General features: G+C 36.9%; 1 protein-coding gene and 1 long non-coding RNA gene across 5 annotated transcripts in view; one reads left to right on the plus strand and one right to left on the minus strand.

The window, feature by feature from the left end:
* Positions 1-2445, minus strand: part of LOC116277837 (uncharacterized) — a 35715-nt gene extending 33270 nt beyond the window's left edge. The window contains exon 1 of the long non-coding RNA XR_012076179.1: positions 2258-2445. This is a non-coding gene — a long non-coding RNA (uncharacterized lncRNA). The remainder of the gene's footprint in view (positions 1-2257) is intronic.
* Positions 1-18977, plus strand: part of LOC116277836 (uncharacterized) — a 52684-nt gene extending 33707 nt beyond the window's left edge. The window contains exons 1-3 of one of the 4 annotated variants that reach the window (XM_031672518.2): positions 2427-2916; positions 5392-5633; positions 13142-18977. In XM_031672518.2, the coding sequence (XP_031528378.1) occupies positions 13603-14841 (1239 nt within the window). In that variant the 5' untranslated portion in view covers positions 2427-2916; positions 5392-5633; positions 13142-13602 and the 3' untranslated portion in view covers positions 14842-18977. The other 3 variants (XM_072968700.1, XM_072968701.1, XM_072968702.1) reach the window with 3 other exon arrangements.

The following is an 18977-nucleotide window of genomic DNA, read 5'->3' on the forward strand; positions in this document are numbered from 1 at the left end:
CAGATGTTCTGAGAAGGCTGAGTGCATTCCAGTCAACAAAAAACCACAGTGGGAACAACCAACCAAAACACCTGCTAGCTTGCAGTTTTTGGCAACCTTGAATAATCTTTTCCTCTTCATCAAGCCCACCCTTTCAGGACTATGCATGTCCCCTAGGCTTAAAACTTCCCCAACCAGCTTCAGAGAGACAGTGCTTTGAGAGCTAGCTCCTCATTTGTCACTATAATAAATGCTCCTGTTTTTATCAAAAGTACTCTGTGTGTCCTCTCTGACATAAATCACAGCAATACTTTTTTGGGTCCATCTCCTAAAGCAAAGGAAATAAAAGCAAAAATAAACGGGACCTAATTAAACCTAAAAGTTTTTGCACAGCAAAGAAAACCGTCAACAATCAAAGACAACCCACTGAATGGGAGAAGATGTTTGCAAATGATATTACCAATAGGGATAAATATCCAACATATATAAACAGCTCATACAACTCAACATCAAAAACAAACAATCCAAGTAAAAAATGGGCAGAAGAACTGAACAGACATTTTTCCAAAGAGAAAATGCAGATGGCCAACAGGTACATGAAAAGATGTTCAACATCCATAATCATCAGAGAAATTCAAATAAAAAACACAATGAAATATCACCTCACACCTGTCAGAATGGCAGTCATCAAGAAAAACACAAATAACAAATGTTGGCAAGGATGTAGAGAAAAGGGAACCCTCATGCATTGGTGGTGGGAATGAAAACTGATGTAGTCACTGTGGAAAAGCATGGAGGTTTCTCAAAAAACTAAAGACAGAACTAACACATGACTCAGCAATTCCACTCCTGGGTATATATCCAAAAAACCCCAAAACACCCATTTGAAGAGATACATCACCCCAATGCTCATAGCAGCACTATTTACAATAACCAAGACATGGAAGCAACCTAAATTTCCATCAGCAGATGAATGGATAAAGATGTGGTGTATGTACACACACACACGGTAATACTACTTGGCCATCAAAAAGGAAATTTTGCCATGTGCAGAAACATGGATGGACTTAGAGGGCATTGTGCTAAAAGAAATAAGTCAGACAGACAAAGACAAATACTGTATATTACTTACATGTGGAACCTAAAAAATACAACAAACTAGTGAATATAACAAAAAAAAAGCAGATTCACAGATACATAGAACTAGTGATTACTAGTGGGGAGGGGGAAGGCACATTATATGGCTGAGGGACTAGATGGTACAAATTAGTGGGTGTAAGATAGGCTTATGGATGTATTGTACAACACGAAGAATAAAGCCAACATTTTGTAATAACTGTAAATGAAAAGTAACCTTTAAAAATCGTATAAATTAAGAAAAAAAAATTTAAGTACTTGGCGTGTTCATTGGCTATGCACAAGGGGCAGACCCACTGAGTGGACGGTAACTGATAGAAATGGGAAAGGAGACAATGAACCTTCCTTGAGACCCAGATGACAGGGTCACCTTGCTCACTTGCCCTTCCTCGACCACGGGAAGGCTATCAGAGAAGATTCGGGCTTCCATCTCAACCTCAATGTCACAGACAAGAGTCAGGGTCTTTACTGTCAAGAGGCAGAGCTATCCCATCCTGTGATGTCATATATGACTATGTGTGACACACAGTCGCCAACAGTCTCCCCAAATTCACAAAGCCACTGCTGTATAGTCACACACCCACCACTAGACACAAAGTTAACACTCTGAGTCAACCTTCCTTCCCCTCCGCACACAGTGCTGCACAGTCCAATCCCACGGAGACGCAGTTACAGAAGCAGTCACAAAGCTCACACATGCCTGCACGCAAAGAGGAATACATGGTCACACAGAAACAACCACACACCACTACAAGGACACACAGTCACAGGTAACACACAGCAGCACACGCAGCAACATATCAGGGAGACTCACCTGCATAAGGCTACACACACACACACACACACACACACACACACACACACACACACACACACACACACACACTGACGCGCCCGCATTATCGCACACAATTTCATAACTGACACCAGCCTCACCTGCATAAGGCTACACACACACACACACACACACACACACACACACACACACACACACACACACACACACACACTGACGCGCCCGCATTATCGCACACAATTTCATAACTGACACCAGCCTCCCCAACCCCACCCGTTCCGCCTAAAGACTTAATACTCAGTCTCCATTCCCTCCCCGCCCCAGCCCGGCCCCCGGACGTTTTACCTGCGTTCCTCCCTCCGGAAGGTGTCAGCGACAAGGCCCAACCGCTCCGAGAGCAGCCCTGGGCTCCAGCAGCCCGGGCGCGGCGGCCGCTGGGAAATGTAGTTCGGCGCCGCACTCGCGAGGGACAAGAAGGCGCCTGGCTAGAGCTCAGCCAGAGATTCCTCACAATCGCTCCCTCCCTTCACCCCTTCTCCCCCCGCCTCCCCAAGCCTGGAACCAGGAGTCTTCCGGCGCTCCTGGCGGACGTAGCCTTTAACTATAACTCCTAGTTGGAGTTACTCCGGAGCGCTTGAATTGAGCTTATTATAACGCAAGACACAACACTGCCGTCTCCCAGAGGCAGAGATAACACAGAATGTTACCTAGGTCCTGAGGCTCGGCCTACGTACCCACCTCCCCCAGCCGGGGAGACAGTCCCACAAACTGGGGCGGAGTTAAGCAAGCGCGAAAGCTGACTCGAAAAGGTCTCTCGAACCACTGAAACTTCTGGGAAATGTAGTCCACAATCAGAAGAGCTGACGGCCGACCAATACCGACCGATTCCGTCGGGGATTGAGCCCGGGCTTGTTGGCGCCCAGGAGACCTCTGGGAGTGCTAGCCAGCCCAAGAAGTGCGCAGGCGCAGAGTTCGTGGCTCGCCATCGTTGTCTTTGTCTGCTGGTGAGTTTGGTTTGGGCTCTGCGAATCGCAGATCTGGGCGCGGGACCTGGGTTTCTGGGCTTACAGGCCGATCACGGAGGCTGTAGGGTAGGTTTCGCGGAGCCTGCGACCGGGCTGGGGAGACCGAAGAGGAGGAATGGCCTCCTGTGACGTGCAGTGTTCGAAGCCTATGTGGATGGGGGCAGGGGTCCAGAAGGAAAGTGGGGCGGCTTCGCGGGCGGGTGACCAAGGCTGTGAGGGAGTGCGAGAGGGTTGTAGATTTGTAACCCGTGTGGTTCTAAGTTTGTGAGAGTAGGTGGCATTGTGAGCTTAGTGCGGTAGTACCATCTAAACCTCACTTTTCTTTCTAAATAACGATAAGGATGCATCTTTCTGGAGCATCCGTTTCTTTGAAAAATGAGAAAGGGAAAAGGCTAAGCAACTGAGCGAAAAGTAATTTTAAAGCGATTTTTATATTAAAGCAGGCTCACTGTGGAGTAGAAAACAAAATCAGGATTAATTTTTTAAGAGGAAATATTTCTGGAAAACTCGTTATTGAGTATCTAGACTCCATGTAGGTATTGACTTTCCTTCATTCTTTGGAAGAATTTTGGTGAGGCTGCCTTGAGAAGTCCTGGACTAAGGAATAGCTTTAAGAGGTAGTTTCCACTAGTGCAGACAACACAGAATTGGGAAGCAACTTGTCCTATCTTTGGTGCAGAGATCAAGTAACCAATTTAAGACTCCCTAGTTTGTCAGTGACTATGGCAATCTGACTCCTAATTTGACCAGGTATTCCTCAAACCAAATAGCATTTGTAAGTGTAGTGAAACAGATTTTCTTTTACCTATAAAGGCAGCTTCTTCCAGCATTTTATCACACTAAACATGTTTTTCGATACAGTGAAAGAGCAAAGTACTACAGTACGAAAATTCATATGTAGAAATAATAGCTTTGATCATACAGAAAATAATCAGTATTAGTTATAAAGAAAAGTCCTTAATTTACAATAGCAACAAATCACATTAAACACCTAGGGATAGACAGTAAATGTATAAACCTATACGAAGGTTATTTTTAAATGTTAATGAAGGACCCAAAATAAAACTTGAGCAAATGGAAATATGTCACAGATTTTAAAAGTCTGCGGTGTATTTTGTTACATGAAGAAAGGAAGGTGTATGCTAGGTGTAATAATCTACTTTTTTTTTTATTAAGTGTGGGTAAGAATTTATATTTGTGATTGCATGAAGAAACTTTTGAAGTTCACACAGAAAATAAAAAAAGTTGTCAGAGGATGCAGCAGCTAGGGCAGGGACATTTTTGCTTGCCTGTTTTGTACCTTTCCATTTTTAATTGCAATAGAGGAATTAGATTTCTACATTCACTCCATTCCTTTTCAGCTGTTTATCACTGCCTTATTCTTGAATGTTCCCTTGCCTTCCATGATCCTACCCTCACTTACATACTTCAGTCAAAACCAAGGAACAACTCCCCCCAAAAAACCTCCATCTGTGGCTTATGTTTCTGTTTGTCCCTTAAATATTAGTGTTCCTGAGTTTCTGATTTTGATCATCTTTTTTCACCTCTAAGAACGGTATGAGCAACAAAATTCCATTGCTATGGCTTCAGCTGATAGAAGAGTAACAAATATCCATTTCTGTTTGAGGCTTACACTGAGTTCTTCATCCGTGTATCCAACTGCCTAATGGACAGCTCTATCTGGAGGTTGCATAGGAACTTCAAACTCTATGTCCAAAATGTCTTTCCTCCTGCAGTTTGCCTCCATCCTTTCCCCCTTCTGTATTAACCTGTTTTCTTGAATTCATAGCACTGTCCACCCGGATTCGAAGCCTCCTATGTTAGATAAGGGAGGAACTTCTGAGAAAGTTTTACCCTTTTATCTGGCACACCCCATTACAAATTGGAGACCATGGTCTCTTCAATACATATAATAAGTGATAAATATATATGTTTGCTGAACTAATGACTGAATGACTGTATAATTATGGGACACTTAGAATATTTAATTTCTCCTAGAGTAACATAACATAGGACAAATATTAGGCTTCTAAAAGTGTTAAGAACTCTGATCCATGAATCATACCAGAACAACTTCCTTTACATTTTATCCATATCACTCAAGTTTGGTGACTTCACATTTATGAGAAAAGTATTGCTGTGGGGTAAAATGGTATTCAGAACTGTGACTGTTCAATCAGGAGCAAGGCCACAAGTGACACCTGCTCAAAGTACCTGTACAGGTTGTGATTCTAGAGAACTCTCGCAACTCAGTCATGTTGTCTGTATAACCTAAATTCTGAAAATAAGGTACCTTCTGTTTCCCATGTTTTGAAATGTGTGAAGCCTATAAATAGCATAATGGGTTTGGCCTGAGATGCAAATTATAAATACTTTTTTCCTGTGTGCTCACATGTATGTTCGTACTCCAGCTTCTAAGCCAAGGGGTCATCATTACTTTGTTCTTGTTCACAGGCCAGCTTCCCTGTGCATCCCCCGGAGCTACACTTTATTTATCCTTCAAAACCTTTGAGGATCCTAAGGACCCAGTCTAAATTCTGAGATGCTGCTTTGACCCTCAACAATCACATCCGAATCGTATGTCAGTATTTCGAGTTTTAAATTCGTCAGTTCAAACAAGAAGAGCAATGGATGTTTGAGGAAGGAATGTAAAGGAGGTGTTCTCCAGGGGAGTGAGACAGAACAGAACCCAACAGGTATGAATGGGATAAAGGCTCATTACAGTCATTCAGTGAGTTTCCAGCACCTGAAAATTTTTTTTTGAGGAGATGATCTTATCAGCCCTTGTTTTGTTTCTGTTTTTGTTTTTGGTGTGGGTAGGTAATTAGATTTATTTACTTATTTATTCTTAGAGGAGGTACCAAGGATTGAACCCAGAACCTCGTACATGCTAAGCATGCACTCTACCACTTGAGCTATGCCCTACCCCGTAGCCCTTGTCTTTTGGAGTGACAATTGCTGAGGATTCTTTAGATCCCCAAATAACGTTTCAAAAGACTCTTCCTGGATTGAAGCTCTTCTTTTCTCAGGTTCTGGAAGACTGGTTGCCCCTCTAATGTCTCTTCTGGATGCCAGCCTCTCTACCTCATTTGCAGTCTCAATTTTCTGACTTTCACAGCCTAAATTTCATGCCTCTTCTCACTAACATGCTCCATTTTTCACTTCTCCCTGTATGCCTAGACTCCCTTCCTTAAGCATTCAGTCCTTCTTGCCAAGGATTCTAGATCTGTAATTGTTTGAAAACTAGCACATAGATTCTTTTCTTTAAAATTTAACTATCATTTCTCCCTCCTTCCATTGTTATATATCTCAGAGGTGAATTTTACCCCCCTTATTCTTATTTCTTCTTATCTTCTTACCTCCAGCTATCGTAGTACAACTTTTCTCCACCTCCTGCAATGCAGGCTTGGCAATTGGTGCTGACTTCCTACTAGTTCACCTCTCTCTTACTTTTAAAGAGATATAGTACTACTATTTTTAAAATCTAATACATACACTTGATAGAAATTAAAATAATAGCTATGTCTCCTCATTCCTGGCCCTGAGTTCTCCATTTCTGCTCCCTGGAAGCAGCCACTATTAACACCGTATGCTTCTAAATGTTTACTTTTAAGCAGAGCAATGACATGATTTGACTCTTGACAAGATTACTTGTGGTTTCTATGTAGAGAAGAGTTGCAATATATATCAAGATGCTCAAATATTAAGCAAACTCTTAATGTATTCTGTATATATGGTGACCTGTTAAGAGCAGAGGTTGGCAAACTATACTCTGCTCTGTGTTGTAAAAAGTTTTTGTTAAAATTTCATTCATCTTCTCCATTTTCTTATGGTCTGAGACAACTTTCATGCTACAGTGCCTGAGCTGAGTAGGCATCTGCCCATCCATGATATGTAAAGCAATAAAAAGTGCTATCAGTCATGGTAGAGCTAAGTGGCTATAATAAACCCAAAATGTGCTGGTTTGAGGAATGTAGGAATTGATTTCTTGGTTACAGGTGAGAAGTCAGGATGTGCCTGGTAGCTTTGGTCTTTGCAGTAGTTTAAGATCCAGATTTCTTCCAGGTTTATCATTTAGTTGTACTTGAAGCTGGAGCAACAGTGCATCCTGGTCCAGCCAGATAGAGGTGGGAGGAATCGCCACTCTCGGGTAGGGGGATCAGTAAATTTTTTCTGTAAAGGGCCAGATAGTAAGTGTTTTAGGCTTTTTAAGCCATAGGATCTCTGTTGCAACTGCTCAATTCAGGTATTACAGCACAAAACTGGTTTGCTTAGCATTACAGCATTTTGATTTGTGTTTTGAAAATACTTTTTAAACCACAGGATAAATGCTGCTGAAAGGACCACTTTGCCTGGTATTCAGATAATGTTACCTAGTTCAGTTCAGGATTGTCTGTCATTTTACAGTATAAAAAATTCAATTCTGGTAAATATGTGTGAAGAATGTTGATATAATTCCTATAAAAATACAAGGGACTTTTATTGCCAATGATATGTAATTTCTTTGTTTCCTTTTGGCTTATTAGGAATATAGAGCTTAGTCCTGATTTATTTTGCATCATACCTTTGCAAATTCAATGAATTTAAGAATTGGAAAATTTGTAATAAATAGTATTACTGTAATTTGTTAAAAGTTTAGTAAAATCTAAATCTTAAGCCACATATGCCTTGGACTTTATGGTGCTGAAATGTCTGAACAATTGTCTCTTTTTTCTATGCTTTTCTGTTTACATTTTCTGTCTTTTCTGGTCTCAGTTTTCATAGGTTATATTTACTAGGTTTCAAATTTATTTGCATAGGGTTGAGCAAAATAGTCTGTACAATCCTTATTTTCCATCAACAGTTATTTTTAAATAATCATTTGTTATTTTTGTAATTTTGCTTTTATTCCTTTTTAGTTTTTCCCTAAGCATCAACTCGTGAATCTATTATTACTTCTATTTTTCTGTTTGTAATAATTACTTTTTTATCTTTAATAATTTTTGTTTGTCTTTTGCTCACTTTCCCTTATTGTAATTCCTTATTTTGAGTGTTTATTATTATTTCTTCTTAAAATAATGTAAAACATTTGTGCTCAAACTTCTCCAAGCATTTTTTTCAGATATATTCTATGGGCTGTGATATACATTGTGTTCTGAATAATTATTCTGAATATTATGCAACTTATTTTAATTTCCTCTTTGACCAAAGAGTTTGTTCCAGCCGGTAGCTTTTGAAATTTACATGTGAAAGATTTTTATTTCTCTAATTTATGACTCCTTTTTTTAGTCAAAGTATTTTGTCTATCCTTTTATACTTTGTGGAATATTTGAGGTTTTATACCTACTCTGTGGGCTAATTTTGAGAATGTTCTCTGAGCATTTTAAAGGTGGTTTACTACCTATTTACAAGATAGAGAAGAAACTGGTTAGCTCTGCATTATAAATTAGTGTATGTTTTTATTTCGTGTCCCCATTTTTTATACATTCTCATAGTTTATGGATTTGATCTCCTAGGTTGAGAGAGGTAGTCTTCTCCGTTGCTAATCTGGTTTTGCATCTTATATTTCTGTAGTTTATATATTCAAGATTATCTTCTTTGTTTTATTTTTATTCTTTATTTTCAGCATTTCTTATATATTGTTTTAGATGCCTATCTTGTGTGTGTATATGTATAGTTTAGGTGGGTTTTGTTATACCAGTTGTTAAACTTTAGCATACATCGAAGTCACCTACAGGGCTTGTTAAACACAGACTGATGGGCCCTACCCGCAGGTTTTCTGATTCAGGAGATCTGGGTTGAGGCCTGAGAATTTTCTGTATGAGCCTATCATAGTTCTTTTAATAGTTATTTTTATTCAAATTGCATTTATTTTTAAAAATATTTTATTTATTTTTTGTTTGTTTGATTTGGAGGGGGTAATTAGGTTTATTTATTTATTTATTTATTTTAATGGCGGTACTGAGGTTTGAACCCAGGACCTCGTGCATGCTAAGCACGTGCTCTACCACTGAGCTCTACCCTCCCCTGCTCTAGTTATATTTATTGACAGGAACAATATGGTTGATAATGGTTCTCTTATTTGATATTATATACCATTTAAGTTCTGCTTCATCTTTTGTATCTTTTACAGTAAGGTCTTTGATTTGTTTTGAATATTTTTTTTCTGAAAATTTGGAAAGTTTGTATTTTTTAATTTCTCTTGGTTGCCTTTATATTTGTAATTTTCTTCATCTTCTTCCTTAACTTCTTTAGGCAATATCTATTTACTCCCCACTATGGGTGATGTATATTTTATATTGTCAGTCTTCCTCTTCACCACACAGTTGGTGAGCATGTATTATCCCAGCTTTAAACAGTAACTGTTACACCCTTACCCCTACTTTCTGTATATGAAATTCTTTGCATCTTTGCCTTTGTGCAGTGATCCATCTATCAAAGTCCTATCCATCATTGAACCTTGAGATTTATCTTTATTAAACTATCTCTGTCACTTCTAGGGCAGTCTCTCTAATCTCTGTATTTCCATCCCATATTGTAGCTTTCAGAGCAACTTGGATCTTAAGTGTATACTCTCTTATATTCGTGTTTTTCACTTGGCTGTCTAAGACATAACATTGAAGCTCATTGAGAGAAAGGCCAGTTTTTTATCCTTCTTGTTTGAAGTCTTCAGCACAGATAAGATGATTATTAAATAATTTGTGATTGTTGTGGAGCTTCAGTGTGGATAGATGTACTTTTTTTAAACTTTTTTTTATTGAGTTATAGTCATTTTACAATGTTGTGTCAAATTCCAGTTTAGAGCACAATTTTTCAGTTATACATGAACATATGTACATTCATTGTCACATTCTAAAGATGTACTTTTTCATCTTTATTGAGGTATAATTTAGATAAAATAAGTCATCCCCTGTAAGTATATATTATTTGATAAATTTGAGCAGTTTATAGCCATATAACCAACACCAAAATCAGTGTATAATAGAACAGTTCCATGGGCAGTTCTTTGTGCCATTTTGCAGTTGAACTACACGCTCCCCCATCCCTGGTGACCACTAATCTGCTTTATGTCAGTAGAGCTTTGCCTTTTCTAAATGTCATTTAAATGTAGTCATACAGTGCATAATCTTTTGCATTTAATTTCTTGGACTTAGTTTCATGTTTTGAGGTTGTCATATTGTAGATTTTAATATTTAATTCCTTTTCATTGCTGATTAGTGTTATGTCCTATGGACATAACTTATCTATTCATCAGTTAATAGACATTTGTTTTATCTCCGTTTTTGGCTATTATGAATAATGCTATTATAAACATTCACATACTAGTCTTTCTGCGAACATATTTTTTCTTTTTTTTTTTTGAATGAATTCCTGGGAGTGGGATTGCTGGGTAAAATAATAAGTGTATATTTAACTCTATAAAATAGTCTCAGTTGTTTTCCAAAGTAGCTGTACCATTTTTCATTCCCATCAACAATGTATGAGAGTTACGGTTGCTTCACACTCTCACACTTGGATTGCCAGTTCTTTTAATTTGAGCCATTTTATGGGTGTGCAGTGTATCTCATTAAGGGTTTAATATGCATTTTCCCAATTACTAGTTAAGGTGAACTTATCTTAATGTGCTTATTGGCCATTCATAAGTTTTACGTTGTTAAATGTCTATTCTAGCCTTTTGCCCATTTAAAAAACTAAATTGTTTATCTTTTTATTACTGAGTTTAAGGAGTTCTATATATTTTGGATGCAAGCCTTTTATCAGTTTCTCCCACTCTGTGGCTTTACTTTTTGCTTAAGAAACTTTTTGTTAACAAACTGTTTTTTGAAGGACATTACTTTTTAATTTTGATGAAGTCTACTTTGCCATTTTTCTTTTATGTTAATAACTTGAATGCTTATGTTGAGGTCTATGATTCGTTTTCAGTGCCTTTTTTGCTTATGGCACACAGTAAGGGTTGAGGTATTTTTTTTAATTACGGAAATTGTAGCACTGATATGAGTAACAGCATATTACTAGTCAGTTCTTGCAGTGATTTATAAGAAAATGAAGATAAGGTTTTGAGAGGGATAGATCAGAACAATTTGAAGGTTTCCAGTGAGTGGTTGGAAAAATCATGAAAGAAGGGATTTAGAGAGAGGCCAAGAAAAAGGCTCTCTACAAGAAAAGAGCTTGAGTGCCAGTATATCAGACAAAATAAAAGAAGAAAAATAAATGAAAACTGAAATTGATGACAGTGATGGTTTCTGTATCCAGAAATTATAGTATCAGTAATCAAAATACCACAGTAAATCAGATTTAGAAGCAAAGATGGCTATTTTCTGGCATATTTTATTTTTGTTCCCATTAAATAGATGTGTAATTCACCATTTATCCCATGTGAAACTCAACTGTAAGTAAATAAAAAGAGTGATGTCTAGCATTATTTTGCAATTATAGGTAGATTCAAGTCAAAAGGCCCAAGTCTTCAAGGACATCTCTGTAGGTATAACAAATGTGGGCTTTTAAAAGTCAAATAGGATTATAGCTTTGCTTGCTCCATCCTTAACCCACAGTTCCAACTCCACATAGGCAACCACGTTCAACTCTTTTGACAGTGTCTGTGGGTATTTATTCTCACATTTTATACAGCTATTTTACCTGTTTTAAATGTAATCCATTTTAATCATTATCAACATGCTAAATATGAAATATGGGGTTCAGAACATTTCCTGCATTCATTTTTTCTTCATATTTTCTGTGGAATTCCTTTCTCTGATCCTTCATGTTTTCTCTTGAACCTCCTGGATTCCTCCACTAACCCACTAATTTCCCAGTTACTACTCTCTTGATTCCTTTTTCCTTTCCTTTTTTTTTTTTTTCAAATTCTGGAATTTTCCCCCTAATCTATTGAATTTTTAAGGTCAACATCATATTGTTTACTTCCCAAACCACTTATTTATAGAATCTTGTTAATATTTCATTGCTATATTACTTCTTAGCTTTCTGTGATACTAACTATGGTATTGTATGTGTGTGTTCTTCTGTTCCCTGCCTTGTTTTTTTCCTATTTGTTTTGATCCATCTTCCATATTAGGGCTTTTGTCAAATCTTTGTGATCTGTAACTCTACATTAATACATTGAGGTACCAGAAAGATGATTGTAATCTCCTTGTGCATGGGTGGGGCTTGTAAAATGGTGGGCTTCACTGTGCAGCATTCAGTCAGATATCTAGACTCCAAATGTCAGTATCTATAAATTCGCATGATCATCTCCTTTTTTCAGAAAAGAATGTTTTCATTATCTGACACCTGGCAACTTCTAGCGTTCCTGGAGTCTAGCAGTAGAAAGCAGTTGGGACCCGATTCTATGTATCAATTTTTACTCATCCCCTTCTTTTAGTATGGTGGTCTCATCTACTTTCCTTGTCATCACTAAATTTAGAGTCTTTCAGTTGTACTTTGTCTCAATAATAAATTCCTATTTCCTTCCAGTTAGGAGAGTTTGGTGGGAAAGCTCCTCCTTTTATAGTCATTTTTTAAGCCCCACCTTCCACTCCCACCCAGTCTCTCCAGTTATAGAGCCTTTTTGACAGCTGTGTGATGAATTACTACGCTTCTAAATGGCATCCTCTTCTGCTAGCGTTTTATTTAAGCCGCTCAGTTCTGCTGTTAATTTATAGTCCTTTATTTGCTTTCCTTTCAAAGTTTCTTAATACTTTGATCCACCGTTGTCTCCTCAACCTCTTAGTTTTTATGAGTAATGACCTTCATCCCCTTACTGACATGTTAATAGAGTTTAGGAAGATACAGAAATAAGTGTCTTATTTAACCACACATCCCTTTAATGATATTTCTATTCTTTTTATTTTTTTAATCCCTTCATTCTAGGCTTTCCAAATTTTATATTTTTGTCTTTTCATCCTGTTTGTCACCTGTTCTTTATGATTCCTCTTACTTTACTGATTCATAAAGTGTATAGTTTCCTTTAAAAGCAATTTAAGCTATATGCATCCAGGAATGCTATTTGTATTTGAGCTCTCTTTTTTATACAGTTAGTTTAGGTTTGAAACAGTCTTTTAAAAATTGCACACTTATGAAATTTTGTTAAAAAATAGTGGAAAAATTCACACACGTTACTGATATTGATGATGATCATAGCTACTTTATTGTATGTTTATTGCATACCAGGGATTAAATATTTTACAGTTACTGTTTTCAATGATAATTTTTTTCTACTCCCTTTTAGAAAAGGCCTGGGAATTTTCTAAGTAAAGACACAGCAGGAAAGACATGTGAGTTAAGTCTCGTCCTTCTCCAGGAATATACAGCTAAGGAAAAACTCAGAAAACCTAAGTAGCAGGAAAGTATTTACTCTGAACACAGACACTGATTCTTTAAGACTACTTCTCTATGTACAGGATTCAGTTTAAAAGAGTTTGGAACATAATTTACACTTAAATATGAAAGAAGCTACCTAAGAAAGAACCATTGAGAATATAATAAGGATGCTGTATTTCATCCCAGTTTAATCATCTGTTCTCAGGACTACCTGTGTGAAAAGTTTTCTATCATAAATTCAACTTCATTAGATACCTGAGAATTATTATTGGAGAGAAACCATATGAATTTACTGAATGTGGAGAAGCTTTCATCCATGTCACGTGTGAAGAGATACTAAGGAATTCTAGTTGGAGAAAATATCTGTGCATGGTAAGAATGTTGGAAAGCCTTCAGCCTGAATCAGATCTCCTTCAGCCTGATCAAATTCATACTGGAGAGAAACCTTATGAGTGTAATGAATGTCGAAAAACATTTAGCCTGAAGCAGAATCTCATAGAACATAAGAAAATACATACTGGAGAGAAATCACAGGAATGTCCTGAATGTGGTAAAGTATTCTCTCGAATCTCATCCCTTACTCTACATTTGAGAAGTCATACAGGAAAGAAACCATATAAATGTAATAAATGTGGAAGAGCCTTCAGCCAGAAGCGAAACTTGCTTTCTCATCAAAAACATCATACTGGAGAGAAACCTTATGAATGTGGGAAAGCTTCTATTCAGACGCAAAGCCTCATTAAACACCAGAGAAATCATGTTGGAAACAAACCCTACGCATGTAAGGAGTGTGGCAAAGCCTTCAGTGGCAAGTCATATCTCGCTGAGCATGAGAACATTCATACAGGAGAGAAACCATTTGAATGTAATCAATGTGGAAGAGCCTTCAGCCAGAAGCAATACCTCGTTAAACATCAGAATATCCATAGTGGAAAGAAACCCTTTAAATGTAATGAGTGTGGAAAAGCCTTTAGCCAGAAGGAAAACCTCATTATCCATCAAAGAATACATACTGGAGAGAAACCTTATGAATGTAAAGGGTGTGGAAAAGCTTTCATTCAGAAGTCAAGCCTCATCAGACACCAGAGAAGTCATACAGGAGAGAAACCCTATATATGTAAGGAATGTGGGAAAGCCTTCAGTGGCAAATCAAACCTTACTGAGCATGAGAAAATTCATATTGGAGAGAAACCCTATAAATGTAATGAATGTGGAACAATCTTTAGGCAGAAGCAGTACCTCATTAAACATCACAACATTCATACAGGAGAAAAACCCTATGAATGTAATAAATGTGGAAAAGCCTTCTCTCGAATCACATCACTTATTGTACATGTGAGAATTCATACAGGTGACAAGCCTTATGAATGTAAAATATGTGGGAAAGCTTTCTGTCAAAGTTCATCTCTTACTGTGCATATGAGAAGCCATACAGGTGAGAAGCCCTATGGTTGTAATGAATGTGGGAAAGCTTTCTCTCAGTTCTCAACTCTTGCTCTGCATATGAGAATCCATACTGGAGAAAAACCTTATCAGTGTAATGAATGTGGGAAAGCTTTTAGCCAGAAGTCACATCATATTAGACACCAGAGAATTCATACTCATTAAAACTCTGTGAATGCCTTGAATTTAGGAAAACCTTCAACAGAATTCATACTAAGCAGTATATCAGAAAAAGTATTTTACAGTAAAGTGATGTGAATGTGGAAAATCCATCAGCAACAACTCAAACTTAAAATACTGAGAATTTAATAACTATCATAGTATCTTGAAATTCTACACTCCCAGAACCCCCAGAACCAACACTGTTCATGCTGTAGTTTTAGGAGCATTCTCGTTAAAATGAGGATCCAGTTCTGGACACTAATCACTATGGTTCTGGAAGACCTACCTGATGCATTCAGAAAAAGATATGAGAGGTATAACGATGTGAAATTAAGAGACAGAATTATCATCTTTTTGTTATGTTTCGCTACATGTACAATCATCAAAACTATTTGCTCTTGATGCAGTTGTAGAAAACAAAGATTGTGATAGAATACTGTTTTCAGAAACATGCATGTCTGTATGGGGAATTGGCAATTTATAGAGGTGGTAATCACAGATGGGCAGGAAAATCACGGATGATTCAAAAGATGGTCTCAGGGCAATTGACTCTTCATTGGAAAAATATTAGGTCTTTGCTGTTGTCATACATTAAAGTATTTATTATGACATCTGAAAGCATTTAAGACTAGAGTGCAAAAAGCAAAACTTAGTAACATAAGAATTTTATAGGAGAATCTTTTTCAAACCTTGGGGTAGAAAAGAATCTCTAAAAATAGATTCCAGATTCCTGCTCTTGAGTATATATACATATACCCAAGTAACTGATACATGTACGCAGGGAATCGTGCACCTTTATGTTCATTGCAGCAAGAATTATATTAGCAAAAAATTGGAAAGAGATGTCTGTCACTTGTGAAGTGGATGAATAAAATGTGATATAGAACGTTCTCTGGCAGTTAAGTATAACAAATCAAATTTATATGTATTAACAGAGAAAGATCTGAAAAATCACGTAGAGTGAAAAAAAAAGAAGTGATGAATATATTATAATCATACATGTGTGAATTTGAATTAACACTAACCAACACTACTATTAAAGCACTGGTTATGGATGAACATTTTTATGTAAAACTATGAAGAACAGATCAGAAGGATTCACACTTGATTCCCTAAAGTGGTTGTCTCTAGAGAGAAAGGCAATAGAAGGGAAATGGGGCCAAGCATGGTCGTTAAAGCTACTTCAGTTTTATATCTAAATACCTATCTCATTAAAAAGAAAGAAAGATTTTAAGTAAATATAGCAAAATGTTAGTTAATTCTGGGTTGTAATAATATATGTGCTTATTCTGTTGTTTATGCTATTTCTTTTAAACTTTGGAAAATTTTAAAAGATAGGGAAACGGGTAGGGAAACTATACAGAGTACATGTAATAATGGACCAACACTTCCAAATAGATGCTAATATTTTACAGCAGATATTTCTAAAATCATATCTTTACTATATGAAATAATTTTTAAACTTAAGATGGTAACTTAACAATTTCAGTTATTTAAACTTACTCTCAAATGTCGTATCACTAATCTCTGTGTGGTCACTACTGAGAAATTACAGCATGATTTTGCAAGATGATTGGATCATATACATTTAAGGGATCGTATTTAATAATACATGACCAGACCTATTAGAGAGAATTAGTTTTTACTGAAACATTTATCAGAAATCTCAACAGTTCACATGACTAGTATTGGCATTAGAAATTTTTGACATTTTTATAATGAGGAAACCATGGTACTCTAACATTTTTTAATATGCCACTGATTAAAACTCTTGCATTGCAGCTTCAGTTTTAATCTGAGACTTTTTTTTCCTAATCTCTCAGACATAATCAGTCAATCACCTCATCTCTTGTTTGTTTATTTTCTTTGGGAAAATAGCTCTGAAAGGGGAGATCTCAGACCTAGACATAATTCTTTTATTAAAGCAAATCTGTTTGAGGATTTTTATTTAATTCCTGTCCTCAATTACTTGACATATAGAAAGCAGTTAGTGCTCTTTTGAATAAGTGATTAAAAATGACTATGTCACTCTTAAACCTTAGGCTGTTTTCAAATATATCAATTTCTTTTAAACTCAAAGTAATGCTATGCTGATACAACTGTACCACTGCACTGCTTGTCATTGGCATTTCTGAAGGTTGGTCTTGAGATAAGATTTAAAATGCCAGGGGTTGATTTTCTGAGGTTATGTATCCAAATAACATACATGTATATCTATGTGAATTTAAATATCCTTTCTTTTCTTCCATTTCTCAGTAAGCATTCTCTCATATTAAGTGTTATGCTCCTGTGCTGGTGCAGCTTTGATGTCACCAGAGCAACTACCAACTCTAATGCAAACCAAACTAAGAGGATTACATTTTTGGTGCTTATAGATGGCCAGGGCTAAGGCCCAGAAACAAGAATGATTATCATGGTCAGATAGAGTAAGATAAGCAATTAGGATATGTGCTACTTTAACATTTTAATAGATGCTATCAGTAATTTTCCAGAAGACAAGTTTCCTCTAGCCTGGCACTAGGTGATATTATGCTAAATTCATGTTTGTCTGATGAGTATAACCTTGCCTGCTCCTAGATTTGCTTCTTTGTAAATTTTCATATTGTTGGCCTATTTTCCTATAATTTCTTTTTTGTCAGTTTTGAAGACCTGTTCACATATTAAACATTACAAAGTTTATGGGTTGGTTATAAAGATATTTTAATCTCTAGATTATGTATGTTATTTCTTAGGTTTTCTTGCAAGTTATTTACTGTTTCTTTTTATAATATGTAAATATTTAATTCCACCTAGAATTTAGCATTTAATGTCATATATGAAGGTTGTTATTTTCTTCTAGATGGGTTTCTAGTTGTACAAGCACAATTTGTTAAAATAATCCAACTGTTAGTTTAGCAGCCAGTCACACAGCTCTGACAACTGCATGTCCACCATATTGCCATCACAGATTTGAATTGGCAATCAAAAAGACAGAACAGTAAGTATTAAACCAACATTATGTTTATTATTAGCTTTTCCTGACAAGACAGCATCTTCACAGCATGTCCAACAGACAGTCCTTCAACTGCCTGAGCAACACAGCTTCCAGTGCCTTAGCACTGCACAGGGGAGAAGAGGTTACAAAAGGTGGGGTTCACCTCAGCCTGGGAAATGTTAACATCCTCATCCAGGACATTTTACAGTAATCCACCACGGCATCTGAGGGGTTTACAGTGGTATTTTCTTCAGGGAAACTGGTAAAAAGGCAAATCTAAGGTCATCTTTCCAGACATGGGTTAGTGGGAAAGGTTACTGATCCCATACTTTTCCTATTCAACTGAAACTTTGCTATGTAATCCTTTAACCATATGATCTTTTCCTCCTTCAACTAAAACTGCCTTATGTTCTCATTTATACCAAGATCTATTCTGTGTTCTCTTGTTTCATTAATCTATTTTTATATTCCTATTCTAATACCATATTAATTGATAGCATTAACATTAGCCTTACTGTATTTTGTTACTGCATAATAGAGCAAGTCCCCCCTTACTGTTTTTCAGTTTTATTTGCTAATCTAAGTTAATTTTCTTTCTATGTAAATAAAGATAGTTTTCTCGAATTATAAAAACCCTTTGATACTCTTTAAGTGGGAGGTGACGTTTAGGATATTGTCTTTCTGCCGACCCCCCCAAAAAAAGTATGCCTTTGCATTTATTCAAATTGTGATTCATGTCCTTCAGCATGAGGATTCTGAACAAAGTAATTTGAAGCCCATCCCTATTTAATACCATTATATTACAGGAGATTTTATCAGTTTGGTGAATAAGGGAAGCCTGTTATGGACTGAGTGTCTGTATCCCACCCCCAGAATTCATGTGTTAAAGCCATAATCCCCAGTGTGATGGTTTTGAAGATGGGGCCTTAGGAAAACTAATTAGGTTTTGATTAGGTCATAAGGGAGGGATACTCATATGGGAAGAAAAGGAAGAGGGCAATCTCTTCACGTGTGTAAGCACCAGGAAAAAGCCATGTGAGCACACAGTGAGAAAGCAGCTATTACAACCTAGGAATTGAACCGTCACCAAATCTGCCAGCACTTTGATCTTGGGACTTCCCAGCCTCTAGAACTGTAAGAAATAAATGTCTGTTCTTTAAACTAC

The sequence above is a fragment of the Vicugna pacos genome, chromosome 9 (genome assembly GCF_048564905.1).
Source record: "Vicugna pacos chromosome 9, VicPac4, whole genome shotgun sequence".
Taxonomy (NCBI): Eukaryota; Metazoa; Chordata; class Mammalia; order Artiodactyla; family Camelidae; genus Vicugna; species Vicugna pacos.